This window comes from Triticum aestivum, chromosome 2B (assembly GCF_018294505.1).
Source record: "Triticum aestivum cultivar Chinese Spring chromosome 2B, IWGSC CS RefSeq v2.1, whole genome shotgun sequence".
NCBI lineage: Eukaryota > Viridiplantae > Streptophyta > Magnoliopsida > Poales > Poaceae > Triticum > Triticum aestivum.
In genome coordinates, this window is record NC_057798.1 from 275,851,905 (window position 1) to 275,870,266 (window position 18,362).

Sequence of the window (18,362 nt, forward strand, 5' to 3'; positions counted from 1 at the left end):
TGGATTTCCTGGAGGGCCTTTTGGGCTTTGGCCTTGGCGTCAGTCGCGCTTTGGAGAGCCTTTGCAAGCTCAGACGCTTGCGTCTTGTAGTCACGCTCCAGGGACTCGAACTTCTGGCCGAGCTCCTGGAGCTCCTGTTGTACCTCTCCCACCCGAGCATCTTGCTTCTCTCGCTCGGTGTGCTTAGTATCCACCTTGGCTTCGGCCGCAGACAGCGCTTCCTTCAGGGCCGCCACTTCGGTCGCGGTCCCTATCAAAAGCCATGATGCTTTTTCTTAGCATCACCAACTTTTTATCCTCTATACAACATATGGACGGGGTTTTTCTCACCTTTGTTTGCCTCGAGCTGCTTCTTCACGAGGCCGAGCTCTTCTTCGGCCTGCCCCAGTTCGCGCTTGAGTCCGGCAACCTCGGCCGTGCGTGCAGTGGCGGTCAGCAGCAGTGCCTGTTTGATTCATACAGACAAATACTATTAGCTTCCTATGGTTTTTATTTGACCCTCTGTTTGGCTTTTCTTTCCGAACACCAACCAGAGCATCAGGGGCTACTACCTATCCGGTGATATTTCCTCACATTTTCTTTACCTCAAAGCCTGTTAGCAGGCTCGTGTAGGCTTCGGTCAACCCGCTCTTGGCGGACCGAACCTTCTCAATCACCGTACCCATAAGTGTACAGTGTTCATCCTCGATGGAAGCGCCTCGTAGCACTTCCAACAAATTATCCGATCCCTCCGGCTGGGCGGGGGTCATCGGTACGGCTGGCTCGCCCTCCTTCCCGAGGGACTGCTTACCGAAATTCGGAGCCTTTGTAGGCTCCGGTGCAGTAACTGGCCGAGAGCCAGACTTGCTATGGCTCCCGTCAGCATAATCCATGGGGTTCTCATCCCCCATGTGTCCGGCGCCCGAGATTTTGCCTTGAGGCATCTCCGGAACCGTCGCCTCCTGTTCTGGCATCCTCCCGGACAACACCTCGGTGTCATCCACGGGTCATGGAGAGGTCGCCGTCGGGAGCGAATTCATCTTCGACTCATTTAGAGACTCCTCCGAAGAGGACTCCTCGAGATTGGACCCAGCCAGACTGCATATACATGTTCGGCGTCATTACAAACTATGAGGTCGAAAGTCATACGAAAAATATTATAGGATGCGAATACTTACGACCTCGCCCGGGGTTTTCCCCTAGGCAGCCACTCCTCGTCACTAAAAGCGGCGGTAGTGGATTGATCTGGAAGGGACGCCTTGCCCTTCTTCGGCGTCCCGGCCTCCCCCGACGGGGCGGCCTTCCTTTTCTTCTCCTCCCTAGAGCGGGGAGGAGGCATTTCTTCATGTTCTCCCCCGTCTTCGGGGGGAGAATCTTCCTTGTCGTCTTTAGATGACGACTCTATCACGGCCCTGCGCCGGTGACCTTTTCTGGTCCCCGTGGTCGTCTTCTTGGACCCTTCGGCCCCCTCGGTTGAGGTGGCCTTCTTCTTCTTCCTCTCCTCCCCTTCGTGGGAGGAGTGCGCCTCATCCTCTTCTGGCGAGGCGTCGGGTGCGGCCTCGTGCCGAAGACCCCTTCGGGTCCCCGTGGCCTTCTTTTCGGCCTTTTTCTCCGACACCTTGTAAGCCGCCTGTAACGCCCTCGATGTGGCTATATCTCCCACGTGTCGAAGCACGACTTAGAGGCATAACCGCATTGAAAGCAATGTCGCAAGTGAGGTAATCTTCGCACAACCCATGTAATACATAAGGGAAAAGATACATAGTTGGCTTACAGTCGCCACTTCACACAATACATAAATAAACATCCATCATCCAGATTACACTCAAGGTCCGACTACGGAACCAAAATAAAAGAAGACTACCCCAAATGCTACACAGATCCCCGATCGTCCCGACTGGGCTCCTCTACTGATCATCTGGAAACGATACATAGTAACGACCAAGGGCCTCATCAAATTCCCACTTCAACTTAGTTGCGCCATCTGCGCTGGTATCATCGGCACCTGCATCTGTTTTGGTAGAATCTGTGAGCCACGGAGACTCAGCAATCTCACACCTGCGAGATCAAGACTATTTAAGCTCATAGGTAGGACAAGGGGTAATATGGTGGAGCTGCGGCAAGCACTAAGCATATATGGTGGCTAACATACGCAAGTGAGAGCGAGAAGAGAAGCAATGCATCGGTTGAGAAGCTAGAAGCGATCAAGAAGTGATCCTAAAACTACTTACGTCAAGCATAACACAAACCGTGTTCACTTCCCGGACTCCGCCGAGAAGAGACCATCACGGCTACACACTCGGTTGATGCATTTTAAAGAGGTCAAGTGTCAAGTTATCTACAACCGGACATTAACAAATTCCCATCTGCCTCATAACCGCGGGCACGGCTTTCGGAAGATTATATACCCTGCAGGGGTGTCCCAACTCAGCCCATCACAAGCTCTCACGGTCAACAAAGGAATAGATCTTCTCCCGGGAAGACCCGATCAGTCTCGGAATCCCGGTTCGCAAAACATTTTGACAATGGTAAAACAAGACCAGCAAAGCCACCCGCTGTGCCGACAAATCCCGATAGGAGCTGCACATATCTCGTTCTCAGGGCACACCGGATTGTCCAGACTTCCGGTAGGCCAGCCCAGAGTTGCCCCTGGTGGCCACCGGCGGCCGACAGTTTGGACCAACACTCACAACGAGCACTGGCCCGGGGGGTAAATAAAGATGACCCTTGGGCTCGCGAAAACCCAAGGGAAAGGGCTTAGGTGGCAAATGGTAATACCAAGTTTGGGCCTTGCTGGAGGAGTTTTATTCAAAGCGAACTGTTAAGGGGGTCCCATAAATCACCCAACCGTGTAAGGAACGCAAAATCCAGGAACATAACGCCGGTAATCGGAACTAAGGCGGCAAGAGTGGAACAAGTCACTAGGCATAAGGCCGAGCCTTCCACCCTTTACCAAGTATATAAGGTGCATTAATATAAACAGGAGATATTGTGATATCCCAAAGTAACCACGTTCCGACCTGGAACAGACTTCAGCTTCACCTGCAGCTAACAATGCTATAAGAGGGGCTGAGCAAAAGCGGTGACATAGCCAGACAAAGGGTTGCTAGGACAGGATGGTTAGAGGTTTAACATGGCAATAGGTAGGCATGGTAAACAAAGGCAGGTAGGGCTAACAAAGCGATAGAGCGAGTACTAGCAAGCAAAGATAGTAATGATTTCGAAGGTATGATCATCTTGCCTGCAAGGTTCTCAGAGTTGTCGAAGGCTGGATCCTCGTTAGCGTACTCAACAGGTTCCTCGTGCACGTACTCATCTCCCGGCTCTACCCAAAGCAAGAACACAAGCAAGGAACCACAATAAATCACGGTGCAATGCGCAAGCAACATGATGCAAAACATGTCATGATATGCGAGATGTGATATGCAATGCATATGCGTGCTTCGGAAGGAAAGATGATGAACAAGGCATCAACTTGGCAAACCAAGTATGCCGCTGGAAAGATGAGATGATTTCGGTTGAAATCGATATAAAGATCACCGGGAACGGATGCACGGTTTGCAAATGGCAAGCAAGACAAGTATGACACAAAGCTGCGTTTAACAGCGCGATGCTACTTAGCATGCAACAAGAAACTATGCTACAGCGCCCCAAAATAAAAACAAAGCATATGGCAATGATCTACAGGAGATGCTTTACAAAAGAGGAACACTGAGCTATGGCTAATTCACACCATAACAGGTTCAAACAAGCATGGAGAAAGAGCAAAAAATTATCAGGTTGGACATGGCATAAACAGCAGCACGAAGCAATGTTCAGAGCAAGTTATTAACATGCTACAAGAACTTATAATAGCAAACTAAGGCATGGCATGAATCTACTCAAAGCATAGATCAAAAGTCCCTTACTGACCATAAGCCAAAAAGGATCGGAAAATATGATGGCACCCACGTAAACATAGCAAGTTTCGTTAACAGATTTCAGCAAACAAAGCATGGCATTGAAATAATTATGAAGGCACCTTCGCGAGCTCGGTGCACTCACTACAGATCATCTCATGATAAACTAAGCATACATCCATCAAGAAGACATGTCATAGAAGCTACACATGGCAATAAACAACATCATGGCATACCCGGACCAACTACAACAACCTCGGCCAAATTGAATAACATGTAAACAATCTGCCAGGAAACAGTTTGAAGCAAAAGTAGAGCACGAAAATGACATGCTAGACTACTCCATTATTGCAACCAGGACCATGGATGGATAGAGCAAAACCATTTTTTCAAAACACCCTTACTGAAGTATCACAAATTATGCATGGATCTCTCTATAGCAACATGTTTACATGGCATCAAAATTACAGCAGAACAGGAACTAAAATCAGCATTAACACGAAGCCTAGTTTGCTTGCTTGTGCTAGTAACCACATTGATCACAAAAATACATGGTAAGCACCTCTGTAAAGAAGACATAGCCTAGTTCAAAACACATTTAGGGACCAAGTCCATAGGATGCACACATCAATCATGGCAAAAATGACAAAAGAGCTCGTGCTGATAAGATTCTGAAACTAACAATATGAAGCCCTCTTCCAACAGCATTTCGGGCATCAAGATGACCTCAAATGTAAATGATGCAATGGAATAAAATGATGTACTCTTCGAGACGAACAATTTGACATATTATACGCACGAAACGGAGCTACGGGTGCGAAGATATGATGCAATGAACATGCAATGGTTTAACAGCAGATCTCAGACTTGGAGAAAAAACAGGGGGGGGGGGGGACGAGGAAGTCAACCCTATCCGAGATCTGGCCGGATCGCGCGGATGCCGAGGTCGCCAGAGACTTGCCGGAGACGGGGACGTGGCCGGAGGGGAAGACGGGACCGGGGCGACCAGATCCGGCCGGATCCGGCGCCGGCGGCGTCGGCGGAGGCGGAGGCGGGGCCGGGGACGCGGGCGGCGGCGCCGGAGGAGCGACAGCGGCGGCGGTCGGCGGCAACCGGCGGAGGGCGGCGACTGGCGGGCGGAGGCGACAACGACGGCGCCGGAGGCGATGGCCGGAGGGCGGGGCCGCGGGGCGGCGGCGCGATGGAGATGGGCTCGGGGGGCCCGATCCGGCCCTCGCCGGGCCGGCGGCGGGGCTGGCGCGGCGGCGGTGCGGGCGAATGGTGGCGTGACACGTGGCGGCGGCGGGGCGACCGGGACGTGTCCGGTGGCGGCGGAAGGGGAATTCGCTAGGGTTTCGTCCGGAATTCGGGGAAGGGGTCTATATATAGAGGTAGAGGGAGCTAGGAGAGTCCAAATGAGGTGTGATTTTCGCCCACACGATCATGATCGAACGACCGAGAGCATGGAGGGGGGTTAGATGGGTTATTGGGCTGTTTTGGAGGGGTGTTGGGCTGCAACTTAAAAGAGGCCTTTGCGGGGGTGCGGTTAACCGTTGGAGTACCAAACGAGCTTCAAATGACCCGAAACTTGACAGGTGGTCTACCGGTGCTATACCAGGGCCACTTGGCAAGGCTCGGTCCATTCCGAGAACGTTCAACACCCGCACACGAAAAAGGAGACAAGAGGGGTGCGCCGGTGCGTGTGGGAGTGTCGATTGCGAAACGGACAACCGGGAAAAAAACTCGGATGCATGAGATGAACACGTATGCAAATGAGATGCACATGATGACATGATATGATATGCATGACATGAATAAAATGCAAAACAAAAGACAAAACCCAACCACAGAGGGAATATCATATCACATAGCCGAAAATGGCAAGAGTTGGAGTTACAAAGATGGAAAGTTACATCCGGGGTGTTACAGCATCTCCGCCAGGCGTGCGCTCACTGGGTCCTCTGGCAATGGAGCCGGACAGTCGATCCGCTCCGCCGTCTCCACCCACTCCTGTTCGTCAGCAAGGTGACTTAAAAATCCTCCCCCGAAAGTACTAAGGGAACGTCTCGTAAATAGTCAAGGGACTTACCGGACTAGCGAGGCGCGCTGCGCTGAGCCCCCGGTCCTCGAAAAGGGGAGGAGGGACTTCGCCGGTCTTGAACAAAACCTTCCAGATTTCTTTGTGCGTTGTGTCGAAGAGCTCTAGCAGCATCTGGTGTTCGGCCAGGTCGAACTCCGACATATCAAACGCCCGTCTTTGACACGGGAGAATCCGGCGAATGAGCATAACCTGGACCACGTTGACAAGCTTGATCTTCTTTTCCCTCATACTTCTAAGGTAGGTCTCGAGTTCGGCTAGCTTCGTGGGTTCGCCCCAGGCCAGGCCCTTCTTCTCCCAAGAGGTGAGCCGCGTGGGGATTCCGGATCTGAATTTGGGGGCCGCCACCTAGTTGGCGTCGCGCGGCTCGGTGATGTAGAACCATCCTGGTTGCCACCCCTTTATGGACTCCACGAAGGAGCCATCGAGCCATATAACATTGGGCATTTTGCCCACCATGGCACCTCCGCACTCCGCCTGTTGGCCGCTCACGATCTTCGGCTTCACGCAGAAGATCTTCAACCACAGGCTGAAGTGAGGCTTGATGTGGAGGAAGGCCTCGCACACGACGATGAACGCCGAGATGTTGAGGATGAAATTCGGGGCCAGATCATGAAAATCTAGCTCGTAGTAGTACATGAGCCCGCAGACGAAAGGGTGGAGTGGAAACCCTAGTCTGCGGACGAAATGAGGGAGAAAAACCACTCTCTCCCGAGACTTTGGTGTAGGGGTAATCTGTCCCTCTGTTGGAAGCCTGTGCGCGATATTAGCGGCTAGGTATCCGGCTTCCCGAAGCTTGGTAATGTTCTCCTCTATGACAGAGGAGGCCATCCACTTGCCTCCCGCTCTGGACATGCTGCGGCCTTACGGAGAAGGTGAGAACTTGGGTGCTGGAGCTCGAGGGTGCGAGAACGGATGAGCAAAGGAAGAAGAAGGCGTGGGTGAAAACGAGAAAGTTCTGCCCCTTTATAAAGGCGATGTGAATGTACGCCTCCCCACTTACCTCTCTAAGTCTCTTATTTTTCCAAGCGCCTCGACTACTGGCGCTGGTTGGGTTACCCATACCCGCATTGATGGAGATCCCGTGATAAGGGGACACGATCTCTGCTTTGACAAGACGTGCCAAAGAAACTGCCTTGTGATGTGTGCGGAAGCAGGTTGTAGAAAACGGTTCGAATAAAAACCGGGCCGTGGCGTGATGTCACTTTTCAAAGAATTGTCAGTAGATTAGATTCATGGATTATCATTATTCTCTCTACGGTGGTATATGGAATTCTATCTTGCAGAGCCGGACACGGTCCTTGTGTTCGGAATTTATCTTGGAGTATTCGGAGATAGAACCCGCCTCGCAATGCCGAAGACAATCTACGCGCCGGACTCATCGTCATTAAATCCTGGTTCAGGGGCTACTGAGGGAGTCCTGGATAAGGGGGTATCTAGACAGCCGGACTATATACTTTGGTCGGACCGTTGGACTATGAAGATACAAGACAGAAGACTTCATCCCGTGTCCGGATGGGACTCTCCTTGGCGTGGAAGACAAGCTTGAGGATTCAGATGTAGATCTCCTCCTCTGTAAACCGACTCTGTGTAACCCTAGCCCCCTCCGATGTCTATATAAACCGGAGGGTTTAGTCCGTAGGACCCATAATCATCATCAACAACAATCATACCATAGGCTAGCTTCTAGGGTTTAGCCTCTCTGATCTCGTGGTAGATCAACTCTTGTAATACTCATATCATCAAGATCAATCAAGCAGGAAGTAGGGTATTACCTCCATCGAGAGGGCCGAACCTGGGTAAAACATCGTGTCCCCAGTCTCCTGTTACCATTAGCCTTAGACACACAGTTCAGGACCCCCTACCCGAGATCTGTTGGTTTTGACACCGACAGAGGGCTTGCCTCCTTCCTAGGTCGACGCACTAAAGTGGTGGGCCCCCCAAACCCTAGCCGCCAAAGGAGGCTTGGCCTCCAAGCCAAAAAGAGACACCCCACTATTGGGCCTATAGGGCCCATGCGGCTACCTCCACTTGGACCTAGCCAAGGAAACATCCCACGACACCCTCTAGAACATTCTGAAAGGTTCCAGAATATTCCAAAACCTTCTTGGATCTTCCAGTGTCAATTTGGGTCCTCCGAGGCTTTCCTGGTTTTTCCAAAAACTCTTCGGTTTTCTCGAAAACACTTTTGGTATTCTCTCCAAAACATTTTAGGTCTTCCGAAAACTTTTTTGGTGAATTTCTATCACGCTCCCAACACTTCCAATACTCAACAAACTGATGAACCTTAAGAGTGTGACCCCACTGGTTTGATAAGTGCAGCTATGACCCTGAACTCCTTCCGGTCAATAACCAATAGTGGATCTCGGCATTCATATTGGCTCTCACACTTACATGAATAGTTATCAACTGAACCTTTTGTTCCCATGCACCATTTGCTTTGCTTTGTGATTTTTAACAAACCCAAGGCGAGACCTTTGGTCTCCGTATGAAGCAATAACTTGATCACGCTACCGAAGTTTTCCTTGTTACCGATTTTATTCTTTTTCTTGTTTCTGTATTCCAACATCCCCGTGATTATATTACGTTGTGTCTAGCCAAACGATGATGGATACCAAAATACGAAGAGGGCCTGAAGAATATCTCTACATCGTCATAGGAGCAAATTCCATCTTGAGATAACAAGTCCCTTGACACATTCGATGTACCCTAAAGTTGTCATTATAATCACCCTGTTACGGGTAATGTTTGACGAACCCCAAGCACACCATCTAGCATGAAGGTACTCGATACTCTCATAGTCCAAGAAAGTGAGTATATGTTGACACCTCGGTTGAGTCTCTTCAACACCATTGTTCCGATAACAATGTACTCTCTTTATTGCCAGCATCCTTGTTACTTTAACAATGCCCATTGACCAGTAAAACGGGATCATTATGCAACAACGAGCTAGTCTTGGAGACATGACTAGGAACATATTATGTGTTTATGTTTCCACACATGCAAATGAGTTTTTCTCCAAATCCCATATTCAAGAACCATTACAATTATATCACGGAAAATAAACATTACTTACAAACATGGAAATAAATAACATGTATTATTACCTCTAGGGCATATTTTGTACACCATGAGCATTCGACACATGCCCCCGGGCCCTACTGGACACTCCACTGCTCCTTATCTAGCCAGCCGATGCTTTCGTCCACACATTCACCATCTCCTTCCCCGAATATCTCTCGTCCAGTTAGCCTTCGCCCCCTCTCAAACCTCGCTCACGTCTCTCACCTCCTCCATATAGTTTAAAAAACTGAACCGGTCCGGCAAGGATGCCGGTTCAGATGTTTACCGATCGGACCGTCGGGTCACCGGTTCGATTGTCGGTTTTCTAAGCAATAAAATAATATCCATTTTATTAATAAATACACCAATCAATAGAAACAAAATATGTACTCACTTGATAGAGTAACCAGAACTACATGTTAATATCTAATTCATACACATGATAATCTCTAGCTCTAACGTACTAATTTAGTAATGTAGTGTCAAAAACGCTCTTATATTATGGGACGGAGGGAGTAGCAATTAGCAAGTCAAGCAATAGAGCAACATCAACATAAGTAGTACTGTAGCAATTAGCCTGTACAGTGTATAGCAGCAAGCAACATCAAACCAACATCACTGATTCACAATTTCAATTTTCACATAGCAATTAGTAAGTAGCAGCACTCAACATCACATAGTAGCCGAGCGGAGGTCGGCGGAGGTCTGGAAGTGAGGCCGCCATGAGGGGAGACAACCGGAGGGAGGCCTGGCCTGGTCGTCGATTTGAATGGGGCGCCGGAGCTGCGTAGGACGGGAGACCAGGCGGCACCGTCCCCTCTCCACGGGCATCAAACAATTAACAGAGACAGTGGCGGCGGGACAGCGGGAGTGGCCGCGGGGGCTGGTGGCCTAGTGCTGCTCACAATAAGGGACTGTGGTGGAGAGGGACTGAGGGAGAGACAGAGGCGGCGTCGCTGCACCAAAGCGCCAGGCAAGGGTGGCGGCGGCGCCAGGCCAGAGAGGTGGCGACGTATGGGGGTCTCTGCACAAAATCGAGGGAAGCCCTCCCAATTCGTCCGAAACCCTACAAAAGAGGGCTTCTTCTCTCTTCCAATTCTACCCCCAGCTTCTGCGCATGAAATCGAGTGGATTGAGGGGCTTCTCCAAAAACACTAGGTTTTCTTGAAACCCCCCGATTCATCGGGTTTTACAAAAACCGCCCAGTTCGTCCAGTTTTTTTTGTTCGATTGCTTGAATGGTCTGCTAAGCTTAGAGAACTGTTGGGATCCCTGGTTCCGGTTTTTTTAACTATGCTTCCATCTATATATTGTCGGACCATGACCGTCACTAATCATCGGACTCTGAGGGGCTGCCTGCTTTGCTACTGCGCTACTAAAACCGAACGCTGGCTCCTGCTATGCTCCAAGCGACGATGATGGCTACCGCAAACGGATACACTAGGTATTGCAAGCGGTATGGGCACTTGCTGCAAGCTGGAGTACGGGATGCTGCATCAGCCTCCAGTGATGCGGCGAGCAGTGGACAGTGACCGGCGGCCTAGCATTGCTGGGAGTGCTGCCACACACTACTACATGGCGTGACCATGGCTGCGGCAAAGGACGCTTGCGCCGTGCCAATGATGCAAGGATGGCGGCCCGTGCCACAACCAGAGATGCGCGGTGATGAGCCCGTGCCGCACAATGCTGCGGCCAAGAACCATGCCGCTGCAAAGGATGAAGAAGTTGGGCTTATCCAAATCGAGTGCGTTGTGGTCTATGCTTGTACAGATCGATGCCACTCTCTCACTGAGCCTCTTCTTCTACAGATCAAAACGTGAGGCTTTTGCGTTTTCTGAAAGAACAAAACTAAAAATGGTACGGTACATCAACCGAAACAGGAGTCAAAAGAAACAAGACCAGCATTTTGATTAGATCTATGTTTGCCTCCCAGTCAACACGTGTCGCAGTTGCACAAAACATATTTACATTTTCTCGAGAAAACCTAGCTCCTATAGTTTTTAGTGGTCAACAAAAGGCAAGAAGCCTCCTCAAAACCAGGGCTTCACCAACTCCACTTCTAAAGCTGGGAGTGTCGGCTTATTTTCTTTCTTCTTCCTAAATCCTAAGTCTCAAAAATTCAGGTGAGCCCGAACAACATCGTCGATAGGAGATTGACAGATTGGGCAACTCCCGCTGCTTGATTTCAGCTGATCAGCACAGTTGAAGCAGGTGCACATATGGCCACACCTGAATGAACATCAATTCGGTTAGCAAGACTCCACACGACAATTCAAGGTTAATGTGTTCCTGCAAATCATTATTACCTGTACAGTAAAGAGTCAACTTGCATCTCATGGCAGATGCAGCACGTGCCCTTTTTTGCTGTTATGTCAGGCTGGCTTGGCATCAACCCTGTTCAAAGATTGCATCAGGCTTAAGAAAAAAAATTGATGATTATGAGTAGAACTAAAATGTCAATGAGCTACTGTGGGGTAGTGGTAAACGGAAAACAAATCCAAGTTCAGATGGTACTCAATAGACTGAATTACAAAACCTGACACGCCAAGATTTAAGCAGCGTCACACGTATATATAATGCCATGAGAGTGGTCCAGCCCAAGAAGAACAGAATATATTGTTTTGCTTAGAAGACCAGAGTGACTCTTTTCCAAACAGTGCCACTCGAAAGTAGCTGTGGTCCTTTTTTTCAAGATTTCATCTGGCTAGCCTTTTAAGCAAAACTAGCTCACATGTCACCAGACATATTGCCTTCAATGCAAAATTCTTTTCCAAATAAAAAAGAAACTGCAACTTCATCCTATTTTATGCTGAACAGGACCAGATATAGAAGAGGCACAGACATAGAAAAAAACTTTTGTTGCAACTCACCAGCTTCTCGAAGTGCGCTGCACACCTCTTCTTTAATGGAATGCTGCATCTTTACTTGGGATGCAATACAAGTTTCCGCCAACTTACGTAGTTCATATATTTCATGATGAATCTGGGCCATTTCGCTTCTTACCCTGACCTCCATTTCCTGTAACAGACAACATAGTAAGAATATGTCTTTCCACAATTGACATTGAACAGCAGCTGACTCACAAACAAATTTTGATTTTCATGTTGTTGATGTTCAAATGATGAGTGCTGCCAATTCTCTTGGTGGTGGGCTGTGACATGGGAGACAGGTGCTAATGAACACGGTGCAGATGACACCTGATCTTCATTCCGGGGTTCATCATTCTGTTGCCAGTATAAGTTTTCCGGATAGTAACCCCCAAATTCATCAATCATGTGTTGTTGTCTTTGCTTCTGCAGAATTGCTCTCAGGAGATGGTTCATTTTATTGCTAAAATCACTATCAAGGGACTTTGAGACCTTTTTGCTGCATGGAAGAAACAAAAATGTCACGGTTGACAAAATAAAAATAGGGGACGCTCATTATTGACGCTGATTGCCACCTGCAAGGGGGCATATGCGATAACCTTGTTTAAAAAGGTCATAATACGGTATATATAACATGTCTAATGTTCAAGCTTGTTTAGCCTATTTGTTTTATTGTTTCTCTTGTCATTTTGTTAGGATAGCCTGGCAGTTTATTTGTCTTCTACTCCCTCCGTCCCATAATGTGAGACGTCTTACATTATGGGAAGGGGGGGGGGGGTAATTTTGTTTAGTGATTTGGTTTTTGGTCGCAGCCATGCTTGTGGTGTTGTATTTTACGCCTTCTTGGTGATCTCTTCTAATAAAAAAATGCCTTTTAAGCTTGTTTAAGCTTTAGTGGCTTTTTATTGGTAGGCTAGCCAAGTTTCACGGAACACTTGCATCTCAGTATGTCTTCATAAAAAAAAGTTTTGCTGGAGTGAACCTAAGTGCATCTAGCTGCGCAAGTGGAGATGTGCAAAACATATACTGGGAATTAGAGGGAAATTACCTCTCAAGAAGATTACAAATATCAGCATTGCCAGACAAATCTCGACAGTCTGCTTGTGTGGCAATATGCAATGATCTCCATGAGTTAGGGGAGTCTATCCAAGGCCGATCATTAAATTCAATCTGATTATGATTCTCCATATCACCAATTGTGCCCTGATGCCAGCTGTCCGGACTCATGGAATCTACTGGTGCAGGCCAACCAAGACTGCTCATCCATAGTGCTCTCTCGTCCCAAGAACCATTCAGACTTTGGTTGTCTTCTTCTCGTAAAGTTTCACCTCTTGATGAAGGAGTTTCTTGGAGTTCACACGATGTGCTTATGGTACTTGGGGAGATATCATCCATATATTGATTATCGTAGACAACACGATGATCATCGTACCTTGCAAAGTTTGAAGCTTTAGAACTTTCTTGATAGTGAACACACGAGTTTACCAAGTTTACACGATCTTCCTGACATTGATTTCCCTTTGTGTCTATCTTCTCATCATATTGTCGATTTCCTGAACCGTCGGAGTTAACAAGGCTCTCAATTGCTAGCCCAATAGACTTCTCCGCAGATGGATTTCTATCATCACTATGTTGTTCATCAGCCCTGCACTTCGTGAAAACAAGTATTGCTTTAGGCATACGTGAGAGTAGGCGGAAAGCAATTACTCCCTCCGTCCCGAAATAAGTGTCTCAAGCTTAGTATAAATTTGTACTAGAGATAGTACAAAGTTGAGACACTTATTTTGGGACGGAGGGAGTACTAAATAGATACGACCAAGGACAAACCCAACTTCTCCATCTAAGCTATTTGAAACAGTAAGTTTACCTATTATTTTGCAGACTACATTCATTTGCATCTTGTGAATCTGTCTTGCTGCTATCGTCTCTGTCCATCAGAAATTGCAGACATGACATGTAAGTTCTTTTACTATGCATCATCAAGAGCATACTACAGACTTAAATGTGTTGTGACATTCTAAGAAGGACGCCGCTAACTGCCACACGTGTGGGCGTTAAGAAATCTGCCCACACGTTTTGTCTGGTGCCTAAGAGGACCAGCCCACACATCTGTGTGTGGGCAAAACAACTAGCGCCCACACGCCTCTTTTTTTCCCTCCCGGTCCCTCTTACACGCGTGCGTGTGGGCGAAATAGATAACGCCCACACGCCCGGTACGTCAGGCCCGCACGCCCCACGTGACACTTTACCGTGCGCCCCGCAGTTGCCATGGGCCGGACCCTCGTCCATGTTCGTTTAAGTGCAGTTGCCATGTCGCTGAACTACGGTTGCCATGTCGGACAACTACAGTTGCCATGTTTGCTCAACTGCAGTTGCCATCTCAGGTCAAAGTTCCAGATTGCCATTTTTTGGACAACTACAGTTGTTGCCATGTGTGGTCTGGTCTACTGCAGTTGCCATGATTTCAAAACTTTAGGAGTTGCCACCTACTAACACTAGGCAGTTGCCATGTAGCGCTACAAAAAAAGGCATGGCAAAAAACGTTCGGGTAAAAAGAGAGAGTTGCCATGTGCTCACAAGCACGCTAGGGCAGTTGCCATTTAAAAAAGAAAGAGTTGCCATCTGCTTACGTGCACGCTAGGGCAGTTTGCCATGTACCATGCCAAACATATGGCAACTGACATGTTCGGGTAAAAAAAAGAGAGTTGCCATCTGCTTGCAATCACACTAGGGCAGTTGCCATGTACACTGCAAAACGCATGGCAACTGGCAGCTTAGGTGTGGGAGAGGAGGCGGGCGTGTGGGCGAGATGGCAAACTGCCCACACACCAGCCCTTGTGCGTGACTGAAACTGGTGTGTGGGCGAACTACTAAACGCCCACACACCAGCCCCTCCGTGTGGTAAAACGGATGTGTGGGCGACCTATCTCACACACCACACACGCGAGTTGTCCTACGTGGCATACAAAATCAGCTAATTCGTGCCAAGATTCGTGCAGAAGTTACTGGACGGTGATGGAGGCGTGTGGGTGAGTTGGCTAACGCCCACACGTGTGGGCGTTAACATTTCCGTCTAAGAAAAGACCAGGTAAGACAAACATGTAGAAGTTACTGCGGTTAAAAGAATAATTCAGAAATCCTTTTTATCCACCAAAACTGTCTCAAGCCATCTTATGTACTCCCTCTGTAAAGAAATATAAGAACATTTAGATCACTACTTTAGTGATCTATAAGCGCTCTTATATTTCTTTATGGAGGGAGTAAAAGAAAAAAGAAGTGCTAATACCTCGATGCCTCAGGTCTGCATTTTGGTGGGTGTGGCCTAACCGGTCTTAGTAGATTCCACACTTCATCGTTAATAGCATCTCCGTGACGCAGCAGCTTTAGACGAAGCATGGACTGCAGGATATCAAAGAACAGTTTAAGGTGAGAAGCAGTGGTGATTGCATAAACATGCTTCAAAAGGACGGGAGAAAAAAAAGTAGGGCCTCATGAAATAGGACAGAATACAGATACCAATACCATGCCAATAATCTTCCAGGGAGTAAGTAAATGAGTTCATGCGAGCAGACAAGTACTATGGTATTTAACAGACTTTGCAGTAGAGGGAAGAATAATCTTGTCCCCGGAGGAAGGAATAATGAAAGAAAAAAAGAATCTTTATTTAAGTTAGTTGCTAATGCCAGGAATATGTTGAGGGAGGGAACTCTGTTAAGCAATGAAATGCATGCACCACATTTCTGCAAACAAGAACAGCTTTCAAGGATGGCAATTGTTCACAACCACGCTGTCACTGCCTTGTCCAGTTAAAAGTTCATTTTTCCTAGGTACCACCGCACATCAATATTGGCTGGAGTTGGAGTAAAGGAAAAACAAAAAACAAAAAAGTTTCTAAGTAACTGAAGGTATGGCAGGAAAAAAAACACAACCTAAAAGGTGATGCCATTAAGAAGAATTGAAATTTGCGTTGTACTTTGCAAAACTAAACTGCCCAGCCATTACTCATATTTATGTCCCTGGTACATGCTATAGCAAGTAACCTGTGAAGTCATGTGGTATGGTTTGTTTGGCTTGTTGGCCACAATTGTGCAGCACTCAGAATCTCCACATGATACAAACCAGAGATGATATTCACTCGTGACATCTCATCCATCAGATATGAGAAGCCACAACTTTTTTTCTTTTTCTTTTGAGGGGTGCAAACTATAGCCCCCTTTTTCAGGGATCCAAGCCATAACCTCAATCAGTCTGCCATTGAAACGCCCATCCTACTGTACTGAACGTAAGGGCCTCATTCTAAGGCCGGCAAGCGCCTCCGTTCTAAAAACTGTACTGAACGTTGCTCCGCTGTCACCAGCAAATTAGTTGCATATTACTGCCATTGAAAGTACTACTACGTATGTTAACCTTTCTCATTCATGATGACATACAAACAGATCTGTAAAGGTCATGAGCGGCTATAGGGTACTAGAGTTTCCATGAGCAACATTATCGGATCTTTTGGTCAAGCTTTTGCGACTATCCACCAGAGTCACAAATAAGATCACTAACTAGTTTGATGGTCACTTTATAACATGTAAGGGGCTGTCAAGTTTTTAGACCATTCCCGTTTATTTTTGGTTGAGCCGAAATAAAGCATGATTATGGAATTTGCACATGCCATTGATCAGCAATGCCAGTTGGGAAACCGATCTACCAAACAGTTCTCCGGCCCCATCCTTGCGGGTCTAAAACCAACAACTCACACTTCTTTGGTCGTCTTAAATAATGTTTCCAAAACGATACTAAAAAAAATGCGTCACTGATCATTAATTCATGGTTGATGGAGTAGTACTGTATAGGAAAAGAATTCTATGAGACCAGGTCTCACGGGTTAGCAGACGAGACTCATCCTGATGAATGACACGTGACATTCACAAATCACAAAGCATCTACCCACCGCCACCTTTTTTTCTTTTTCTTTTGAGGGATGCAACGTGAACTTTTTTGATGGAATACGAATTTACCTGGATCCTGCCTTTGTGCCCGAACCGAGAGACGGCGTGTCGATCCGCGAGCGCAGCGAGCTCTCGCCTGCGGCGATGTGCCATCCGAGCGACAAGCTCCTCCACTGCGCGGCGCCCGCGTACCGTCCTGACCACCAGCTTGGGCGGCCGAGTGCCCTTGATATGAAGGGCGAGCGACTCGACTGCGTTGCGCAGCTGGGTCGGCGACGGAGGCGCGGACTGCGAGAGCGGGAGCTCGTTATTGGCGGCCTCCAGGTCCTCCTCCGGAAGCGAGGCAGCCCCGCTGAGCTTCTTGACGATGCATCCGACGCGGCGGCGTGGCGAGCCATCGGATTCAGAGGTGACGTCGCCGGAGACGCGGGGCGTGACGGGCCCCACGGCCTCGATCTCGCGCCAGCGCTGGATGAGCGAGGACGCCCGCGGGCCCGACGGCGGCAGGTCCGGGCCGGCGGTGGTCGTGGAGGAGGCATCGGACGGCGCCGGCGAGGGCGCGCGGAAGACGGCGGCACGGGCGGCAACGGGGCGCGTGGCAGAGGCGAGCGCGGACAGCTCGGCCTCCCTGTCGCGGCGGCGCGCATCGGCGGGAGGCGGCGGCTCGGAGGCTATAATCCGCCTGCGCCTGGGCGTGGGCTCGGCGGGCGCGGCGGGCGCGGCGGCGGCGTCGGAGAAGGAGTGGCGCGGCGGCGGTATAAGGACGTTGACGTTGAAGAAGCGCCTGTGCCTGGAGGTGGAGGTGGAGGTGGAGGGGTCCCTCCATGGTGCGGAGTCGTGGGGCATGGCGGCCAGGGAAGAGGCCATGGGGAGAAGGGTCGGGGCAGGCTAAGAATGGGCGGTGGTGGCGGGAGGACGCGTGTGCGGTGGTGAATATAAGGAGAGAAGAGGAAGAGAAGCTCCACGCTTCCTGCGATCCTGGGATTGCGGTTTTGCTATGCTATTTTCCGCTCCGGCGCAAGGAGAGAGAGAGAGAGAGAGAGAGAGAGAGTTGGAATGAGCCGTTGCGCACGGGAGCGCGGAGCCACAGAGCAGAGCAGAATGGCGGGGGAGAAGAGAGAGAGAGAGAGAGAGAGAGAGTTTGCTCCTGAATTTAGGCGGAGGAGGCGGGGGAGGGAAGAAGGTGCCGTTACGGCGTTAGCGCGGGCGTGGTTTCGGCGCCATTCCACCTCGCACCCTTTCCCGTTTCGGGCCACGGTGGTTGCCCTGCCATGTGCCATGTGACGTGCGCCCGGGTCGTCGTCTCGTCCCTGCTCCGCCCGCGCCGGTGTTGGTCTCGTCTCGTTAGGTGCTGCATGCGTCGCGCTACACGTTGCTTTCTCACAGAATGTGCTTGCTTTGCAATTGCATACAGGCTGCGCATGCCGGGTGTTCCTTCCGACTCCGACCCCTCCTCTCCTCTCCTCTCCTCTCCTCTGCTACATGCCGACTTCAGCTCCCTTTTTGGGGCATTTTTCTGG

General features: G+C 49.2%; 1 protein-coding gene across 1 annotated transcript; it reads right to left on the reverse strand.

The window, feature by feature from the left end:
* Positions 1 to 10,933: 10,933 nt before the first annotated feature.
* On the reverse strand, positions 10,934 to 17,974 carry LOC123044738 (uncharacterized). Its single transcript, XM_044467579.1, has 8 exons — positions 16,912 to 17,974; positions 15,192 to 15,304; positions 13,773 to 13,832; positions 12,954 to 13,550; positions 12,122 to 12,404; positions 11,909 to 12,056; positions 11,345 to 11,432; positions 10,934 to 11,267 (listed from the first exon to the last, which is right to left on the reverse strand). Exons 1-8 carry the CDS (start codon positions 17,707 to 17,709, stop codon positions 11,150 to 11,152), a joined length of 2,205 nt encoding a protein of 734 aa, XP_044323514.1. The 5' UTR covers positions 17,710 to 17,974; the 3' UTR covers positions 10,934 to 11,149.
* Between the last annotated feature and the right edge of the window lie 388 nt (positions 17,975 to 18,362).

Coding starts and splice junctions, on each gene's coding strand:
- LOC123044738 (XM_044467579.1), bottom strand. CDS start 17,709: ATGGCCTCTTCCCTGGCCGCCATGCCCCACGACTCCGCACCATGGAGG. Junction 13,833..15,191: donor TGCAGACCTGAGGCATCGAG/GTATTAGCACTT, acceptor TCTGATGGACAG/AGACGATAGCAGCAAGACAG. Junction 12,405..12,953: donor ATTTGTAATCTTCTTGAGAG/GTAATTTCCCTC, acceptor TCTTCCATGCAG/CAAAAAGGTCTCAAAGTCCC.